General features: G+C 34.7%; 1 protein-coding gene across 1 annotated transcript; it reads right to left on the reverse strand.

The window, feature by feature from the left end:
• Positions 1-1794: 1794 nt before the first annotated feature.
• LOC107063491 (TMV resistance protein N-like) lies at positions 1795-5525 on the reverse strand. The gene is made up of 5 exons (XM_015315409.1): positions 5038-5525; positions 3832-4933; positions 3462-3737; positions 2521-3369; positions 1795-2443 (listed from the first exon to the last, which is right to left on the reverse strand). The coding sequence occupies exons 1-5, from the start codon at positions 5523-5525 to the stop codon at positions 1820-1822; spliced, it is 3339 nt and encodes a 1112-aa protein (XP_015170895.1). The 3' UTR covers positions 1795-1819.
• Positions 5526-9386: the final 3861 nt, after the last annotated feature.

The following is a 9386-nucleotide window of genomic DNA, read 5'->3' on the forward strand; positions in this document are numbered from 1 at the left end:
ATGTTGCTTTTAAAAGTAATTAGATGAAATAAAAATACCGACCTCCGGATGTCGCTTTAATTAATAGTAATTAGATGAAATAAAAAAATAAAAATACTGACCTCATGAGGTGGGTATTTTAATTACATACTACCGACATTCGGAAGTCGGTATTATAAAATATTTAATTGAGAAAAAATTCCGACATCAGGAGGTCGGAATTGTTAATGAATTACAATAAAAACCGACCTCTTGATGTCGGTATTATTTTCTCAATTAAATATAAAAAAATACCGACCTCATGAGGTCGGTATTTTTTTATATTTAATTGAGAAAATAATACCGACATCAAGAGGTCGGTTTTTATTGTAATTCATTTTTTCCGGGAAAAATTCTGACCTCCAGAGGTCGGAATTTGGTTTTCCCGCTTTATTTTGCATAAAAACCGACTACTTGTAAAATACCGACCTCCGGAGGTCGGAAATTTTTAGGTCGGTATTCACTGTTTTTTTAGTAGTGTTTTTTTTGTTTATGTGGATGACTTAAATTTCCACCAAATTTGTAACTCCATGGTTTAAAGTTTAAAGAAGTCCATGATGGTGGAATTTGATATGATTGATATTGGAATGATGCATTATTTTCTGGGCATTGAAGTTGTTCAATATGCTTATGGGATTTTCATCATACAAAAAAAGTATGTTAAAGAGATTCTGGACAGATTTCAGATGAAGAGTTGTAACTCTACCAGGAGTCCCACTGAGTTCAGTTTGAAGCTCATGAAAGAACTTGGAGAAAAAAGAGTAGACAACACTCTTTATAAGAAAATAGTGGGAATTTTGGTGTATTTAACGGCCAGAAGACCTGAAATTATGGATGTTGCAAGTCTCATTAGTAGATACATAGAACATCCCAACGAGATGCATCTTCTAGCCGCAAAGAAATTTTTTTTGCTACTTGCAAGGAACTACTAATTATAGTCTGTTTTACACGAAAGGAGAAAAATCAGACTTGATTTGCTTTATTACAGTGATTATTCTTGAGATCTGATGATCGGAAGAATACATTTGGTTATGTCTTTATGATGGGGTCGGGAGAGATTTCATGGTCTTCACAAAAGCAATCAATTGTGACTTTATCAACTACAGAAGCTAAATTTGTAGCAGCAGCAGGATGTGCCTGTCAAGCAATTTGGATGCACAAGGTTCTTGAAGAATTTCATTTCAAGCAGAATTACCTTTACAACCATTCATTGTGACAGCAGTTCAACAATACAGCTCTCCAAAAATGTTGTTCAACATGTGTGAACTGAACTTCAGGGACCTCACAAAAGAGAGAGTAATCGATCTCATCTTCTGCAGAAGTGAAAGTTAGATTGCTGATGTTTTTACCAAATCTCTGAAGTTGGCATCCTTCCTGAAGTTCAGAAAATTACTTGGTACTTGCACTTTAGAAAATCACATTTGAAACAAGTTGTCAGTTGCAAGCATGATAAACTGATAGTGTGACTTTCCTTTTAAAGGAGGGATTGTTGGTTATTGTTTTTTATCTTGCAGTTGTTAGTACTTTTTAGTTGATCGAGTATTTAGCAAGAAAGTAGTTTGCTGAATAAAAGTAGCAGCATTTTTTATGATTATTAGTAGTTGAGTGATAGTAGGAAATAGTGGACTACTATCGATTTATGTTAGTAAAACTCTATTTAAAGAGTTCAATTGCTGTAATTTAGGTGTATGAGAATTTTAGCCTATTGAATAGAGTCAAAAGTATATTTACTCTCCTAAATTATTAGTCTCTGCTTTATCCATCAATAATCTCATACAATACAGGGTATTCTCAAGAAGTATTACAAGGCAACATAGTGAAGGACGATCATCAGAAAAAGAAGATATACAGAAACAGAGAGGTACAGAGAGAGTGGGTTGATAGGAAAGGACGCTCTTATCATTTTCAGTATGCTTCGCCCATCGCGACTTTCTTGCTCCAGTGAGACTTCATTTAGGTCTTGGCTTCTGTTAATCTGAGAGTGAGAATGATCTACTAGTGCTGGCAATGATGTAACTTTTCCTTGTTGATCTAAATATAGCAAATGAATCCCTATCTTCTTTACTGTAATATATTTACTCAACTCAAAGAGTTCCATCTTTTCACCTCCTTTGATCGCACCTTCAAAAGGTGTGTCTAAGTAAGATCTGTGAAGTACACATGATAGTTCCATGTGCTCAGCAGGTATGACATTATCATAACGCGAGAAGACACCTGAAAACATTTCTCCGGAAATACTAAACCCAAAGCCTTGCCATGGACCAGAAGAGGGTACTTTGACAAGTTCACGAACACACCAGACAATCATTCCTAAAAACTGATACTCCTTATTATGTGTCGGCATAGTGAACGAGATAGATGAAGCTGTTACTTGATTGCTGCACCAATCTGGAATCTCATTGCTTTGAAGATAAATTTCTATGCCCTTCATCAGAAGAAGACGAACGATTATTACTATGACAGGAAAGAGAGAGAGAGAGAGAGAAAGAGAGAGAGCCTAACCAGATGTGGATATTCTCTAGATGGAAATGCTAGAGCAGGTGCACTAAAGAAGCCTTCTTTGAATGGATTCTGCAGTGAAGTACAATTAAGCATGTTGATCCGCTCTATAGAAGGGAGATTTTCTAGCCCTGTAATGTTGACCAACTTCCTGCAATTTGCAACTTCAAAAGTCCGAAGGTATTTTAAATTAGATACTGATGGGAGTGTTTCAAGATCCTCACAGTCATTCAAATTCAATGAACACAACAATTGTAACTCAGAAAAGTCAAAAGGTAGACAGCGAAAGCTGTTGCCACTCAAATTTAGATAAGTTAAGTTGTATAATTTCCCTATATCCCTAGGTATATCAGTCTCGGAGAAGCCACAATATATAAGACTTAAACACGAAAGAGAAGTCGACAAGGATTGTATCCAATGGACTCGTCTTCCAAGAGATCTCCTTTTGCCTTGCAAATTTTCACCTCCCACTTTCAATGATTCAAGATGTCTTGGCATTTCAACAAACCCGTGCCATTGTTTTATATCCGTTTCAAGTGCAGAAAGAGTTCTTAGACCTGGCATAACTCCAAAGTCAACCGGCAGTGTTTTTATATATGAGCAGCCACTAATGTCCAACCATCCAAGGGATTTTAGTTGACATATACTACTCGGAGGATCCATAAGCTTTTTGCAACCACGCAAATTTAGAAGTCTTAGTCTGCACAAATTTCCTATTGATGGATGGATCTTTCTCAGACTTGAGCAACCATTTAGCAACAAAAACTCAAGACTTTGTAAACCGTTGAAGTTCGGAGTTCTTTTGAGACTCTTGCAATCAGAAAGATCCAACCTCTTCAAACTTTTACAACACTAGAAGCAAACCAAATATAGATTCAAGTAAGATTTTGTTTCACTCAGTTGCAATAATAGTACACATGATATTGTAGAATAGAGTAACAAACCTGCAGATTCAAACCAAACTCTTGGATATCACTCTTCCGCATATCTATTACGACAAGATTCTTAGCTGGAAAATTTGATGGTATATATTTTAAAGGACAATTTTGCCAAGATAACCATCTGAGCTCCTTGGACAATAGCTCAAAATCTCCACTAATATGTAACTTTTCAATTATAAGCACCCTAAGATTTTTCATTTTCTTAAATGCCATGGTGCTCAAGTTCACTCCCTTTAATGTCCATCGATCTACCTTCAGCACTTGGACTTTTTTGGAACCCTGTAGTTCAATAAAAGAAATCGTAAGACCATGTTAAGTCGTAGAAATTAAGAGGAAAAAAATGTCTTATATAAATTGGTGGAGAATTACTAACTTTATTTCCTTGTAAAACATAGCAGACTTCTTGAGGGATGACCAATCTACTCCGTTTTCCCGGGTCTCGGGGTGATTCCATGCGAACGATTTCTCTTCCCATGGCTCGCACTAGATCATGCATCACTAAGCGATGCCAAGCCCTATGGAGCAAGTGTTTTTGGACTAAAGTTGCAATTGCACTTTCAGAATAAAAACCACACGCATTTAGTATTTTGGTAACTTCATCCTCAAAGAATCCATGGAAGGCGCATGCAATATCAAGGAAAACACTTTGAGTATCATAATCAAGTCCGTCAAAGCTTATCTTGAGAATCTTTTGAATATCACTATGAGGAATTGCTCTTAGTTTAACGAATTCATGTCTCCATTCTTCTACCGATCTTCCTCGCAAATGTGACCCCAATGTCACAAGAGCTAATGGCAGACCACCTGAATATTTGATTATTTCTTGTGACAACTCAACATACTCATGTGGTGGAAAAAAACTATTAAAGGCACGACAACTAAAGAGTTGCATAGCTTCATTGTCATATAAAAGTTTGGCCTTGAATTTTTCTTTTGTTGTAAGCCCACATAGCAAATGCTTGTCTCGGGTTGTAACAATTATTAAACTACCCGAACCAAACCAATTTCTTTCTCTTATTAAGGATTCTAATTGGCTTATATGGTCCACATCATCAAGAACAATCAGAACTTTCATTGACCCTAGTCTTGCTTTGATTAAACTAACGCCTTCAGCAACATCATTAACTTCGAAATCCTTAGTTTTTAGGATTTGATGAAGAAGTTTTTCTTGTAACTTGACTAGACCATTAAATGTGCCAGCTTCTGATCTAACATTTGAAAGGAAACAACTACTACCGAAGTGTCGACATATTTGGTTGTAGAAAGCTTTAGCAAGAGTAGTTTTTCCAATTCCACCAATGCCATATATACCAATCATCCGAACGTCTTCTTGACATCCACTTTTGAATAACAACTCTATTAGATCTTTGATACTAGAATCAATTCCAACAGGGTAACAAGCAACATCTAGAGATGTCTGGCTTACCTCTTGTAAGACTCGCTTTATAATACTTTCAATTAATTCTGATTCATGCCTACAAATTTTTAGCAAAAATAAAAATAAATGAATTTGTATCACATCGTATAAACAAAGGTCAAATTAAAGATAAAATTAAATAGTTGAATCAAGAAATAGTACCCATAAACAACATTTCGCGAATCCCATCCAGATAAATTTGCAACTTTAGTAAGTGCAGTTTTCCACTTCTCCGTTCTTTGTGCCCCAAATCGTCTAGTCAAAGATTCATCAAAATATCCAATTGGGTTGCGTACTTGAGAAGGATCAACATCATAAAATATAGGCAAAACAACCTTCTTCAACGTCTCTCTGCATTCGAGAATTTTAACAAGTTCTTCAAGACACCAACTAGATGAAGCATATTTTTTCGAGAAAACAACAATGGAAACTCTAGATTGTTCAATTGCTTTTTCAAGTTCCGTTGAAATGACCTCGCCCTTCCTCACTTCCTCATCATCTATAAAGGTACAAATTCCAACTTGACACAATCGAAATTTAAGATGACTGATGAAGTTTTTTCGAGTATCTTCACCACTGAAACTTAGAAATACATCGTACCTCCATTGGAAAGAATTAGATGATTCTCCTTCAACAAATAGAGTATGCATAGATGAGAATATAGTAAATTTCTTGATGCATAGATGGTACAGAATTGACATTAGGTGGCATGAGAAGGGATGTAGTTATAGCATATTTTAAGGAAATGATCATAAATTTCAACACTTTGCCGTCCAAATCTATAGCTAGAGTTGGATCAAATTTTAAGAAGAAGCACATATGAGTTGAATCAAATTAATAACAAAGAGAACTTCTCAATTTCATTGGTTGACCTTAGGATATATCTAGCAAAAAAGACTTTATCCAACATTTTTTTATTCTTGCGTCTGTTCAAACACTTTCATCCATGGATACGTTACTTTTTATTTAATAGATGACTTGTCAACCAATGAAATTGAGAAGTTCTCTTTGTTATTAATTTGATTCAACTCATATGTGCTTCTTCTTAAAATTTGTCCAACTCTAGCTATAGATTTGGACGGCAAAGTGTTGAAATTTATGATCATTTCCTTAAAATATGCTATAACTACATCCCTTCTCATGCCACCTAATGTCAATTCTGTAAACAAAAGCCAAAAAATCCAATAGTTGCTTCTTCAATTGGACAGTTTCTATTTTCAACCAAACTTTTAATCAATTCTTGGAGATTACTTTATTACACAACGAATATTGTTTATCACAAATTTCATGTTGAAGTATTCTACTTGTCTATAAAATTTTACAACTTCTGACTTTCCATCATTTTTAAAAATACTAAAAACTATGTCATGATGTTCCACATACATTGCTAATACTTGAGCCTTTATTAATCATTACATTGTTTAGATACATACACATACAAGGATATAATTGTTGAGATATACTATGTGATTTAAGTTATAATGTTATGTCTTCATTTCAGGTAAATAATTTATTATATTTAATTTAATAAATGTTATAAAATAAAGATAATGACTACAATTATGAATAAAGATAGAAGAAAAGATAGTAAGTGCAACATTTTTTTTTCCACATACTATTGTCTTATGTTATGTTATAAAAAGAGGAATATATATATATATATATATACATGTATATATATATATATATATGTAAATATATATATATAAATATATATATATATTTTGGGCATCAAGTATATTATATGGATATCTATTTGTCATGCATACACTTAGGCACCAAGTATATTATATGGGTGGCTAGTTTACAACGCATGGTATGTTGTTTGTATATCCATTTTACACAAGATGTATATTGTGTGTACATTAATGTTACAACATAAAGTATATTTATGTGGACATCCTTTTTACAACACTCCCTCTTGATGTCCATATAAAAGAAAAATTTAAGTGAAAGAAAAAGTATAGTAATACCTTTGTTTGTTTCCTCATTAAAATCCTTTACCAAGAAAAGTTATTTGTATAAAATCTTGGTTAAGGGAAATAGAGTGCAACACGTATTTACTTTCTCTGAGAAAGACATCACTTAACTTCTTGAAGATGACGTATTCTAATCTTGTACCTCGTCCTCTCAAAGGTTCAGTTGATAATGCCCCGGTGAATATATATGTTAAATTAAGATTTGAACTAACTTTTTGAGCATTGATTTCATCCTTCTTTTTAAAATCACGAGTAAGACAAAGAACTTCGACGAAATATATTTTATTTTGTCTCCTTTGATGTGGCTTCCTCCTAATTGAGTTATACATGCAACATTGTCTTCATATATTGTTGTTGGAATATCTCTTTTCAAAGGAAGGTCACATATTTTGTGGATGTGTTAAGTTATTGATCTCAACCAAATATATTTCAGTTCTTGACCTTATCGATGTAGACAATTGCTCGTTTGATTTGTTAGTAGCAATAGCGTCCACGCATTGACGAAGACTTTCAATAAAATTGGTTTTCTTATGTGATATGACACTGTTTCCACATGATAACATAAAACTTTCTTGAGATCAAACTTCATATACATCAATTAATTTCCTGTCATTTCATAATCAATAAACCTTGACACGATTGATCAGAATAAACAATTTCTATCGATACTTGATTCACTCAAATAAAGAGTGATGTTATATTTTGCATGCACATTAATAAAATTATCATACCATGAATAATAATAGTAGGACACATAAGTGTACCAATTGCTCTATGATATGGTTCTTTCTAACCATTTTAATGAGATAGAAATTGATCTTTATGGTAAGCAACCGCACAACCATTGAGGTACTATTCAATTGAGTCGCTTTAAAACCTTTTAAATCCTTTAGGGATTTTTATATAATAGTTACTGTCTAGCAAGACATGATAGTCATCATTATATGTATTCAAGTTTTTCTTTTATTTGTCAGACTGCAAGAAACTTCATTTCATCCACTGTAAGTGAACACCTCTCCATACAATAATGAGAGGAGTCATATGAAAATTTGGTATGCCCTAAAGCACAAACCGTACTTTATATCTTATAGATTTACTTGTCGAACAATAACTCATTCGTACCCCACTAAATATACTTGAATTTCAAGAGTCCAGCAAAGGCTCTCGAGTGCCGGCCACGTCCAGGGTCTAGGCTCGGGGCATGACAAACTTGGTATCAGAGCACAGAGTTCAAAAGTCCTAGGGTGTCTATGAAGTCGTGTCTAGAAGAGTACTTCTTATCGGTGTGAAGCGTGCCACATCTATAATGAGGAAGCTACGACATATAGCAACTTTTCACTTTCTTCTTACTCCCGTATGTACAATAAAGTTCAACTATATAAAAGTTTCTTCTATCGTGTGTATGTGTGTCTTTTCAAATCATGCCTCCACAAGGAGCTGTTCGAAGACGTCCTGCTAGGAGGAATTCTAATCTCAAAGCTCAAGAAACTCATAATGCACCAAAAGTGCAACCCCCTTAGGGAGATGTCACCAAAGTTTGAGTTCAAAGAATGCTATTCAGATGTTTACTCAGGTTGTGAAAAATAGGCTGGTCAACAAGGAGTGGATCATCAGGATGTGTCTGATACGTCCAGAATCCGTGAGCTTTTTGAGGATGAATCCCCTAGAATTCACAAGGTCGTAGATCAATTGAGGATCTGAAGAACTTTGTGGAAGAGCTTCAGAAAGTGTTTGAGGTCATGTGTGTTGCTGATACAGAGTGTATGGAGTTAGCCTCATATCAGCTTAAAAGGGTTTCAAGGATATGGTACGATCAATGGAAGAAGAGCATGGCAGAGAGAACACCACTTTTGAGTTGGGATGTATTTGAGAATGTTTTCTTAGGGCGTTCTTTTTCCCGAGAGATAAGGGAAGCTAAGGTGAGGGAGTTCTTAAATCTGAAATAGGGAGTTATGATTGTGCAGGAGTACAACCTCAAGTTTACTCAGCTATCCCTCTATTCTCTAGAAATGATGGCGGATATGAGGATCGGGATGAGTTTGTTCGTGTTGGGGCTATCCCGCTTATCGAGTAAGGAAGGTAAGGCTTTTTGTTTCTAATTTTGGGCTTTATTTAGAATCAGAACAAACACAGTACATGAGCAACAACCTTGATTTGCCTGTCCATAATCCACATAACACAAATAAAATGAAACATATTTCCTTATCTCTAGGGTTTCCTAATTAGCAACTTTTCTTCTTCTCTACAACTCTTCCTGAGATAATGGCTTCCTTTTTTAACTCACATCTAGTGCTTGTTTTGTTCTGCATCATCAATAATTTTCCTAATTCTTGCTTCTCATTTTCGAATTAGCATTCAAATTTTCTTCCATACTTATCTTCTTTGTTTTAGTTGAGCTCTTCGGTGGACCTTTGTGTTTTGCTGATGGTTTACATTCATTCTTTGTTGGGTAGAATCTTTGTTCTCCTCTCGATATCTCTTTGTTTAACCCTTAGTTCTGATCCTCTATTCTTGCAAGTGTAGTTGGTATGA

This window comes from Solanum tuberosum, unplaced genomic scaffold (assembly GCF_000226075.1).
Source record: "Solanum tuberosum cultivar DM 1-3 516 R44 unplaced genomic scaffold, SolTub_3.0 scf00366, whole genome shotgun sequence".
Lineage (NCBI taxonomy): Eukaryota > Viridiplantae > Streptophyta > Magnoliopsida > Solanales > Solanaceae > Solanum > Solanum tuberosum.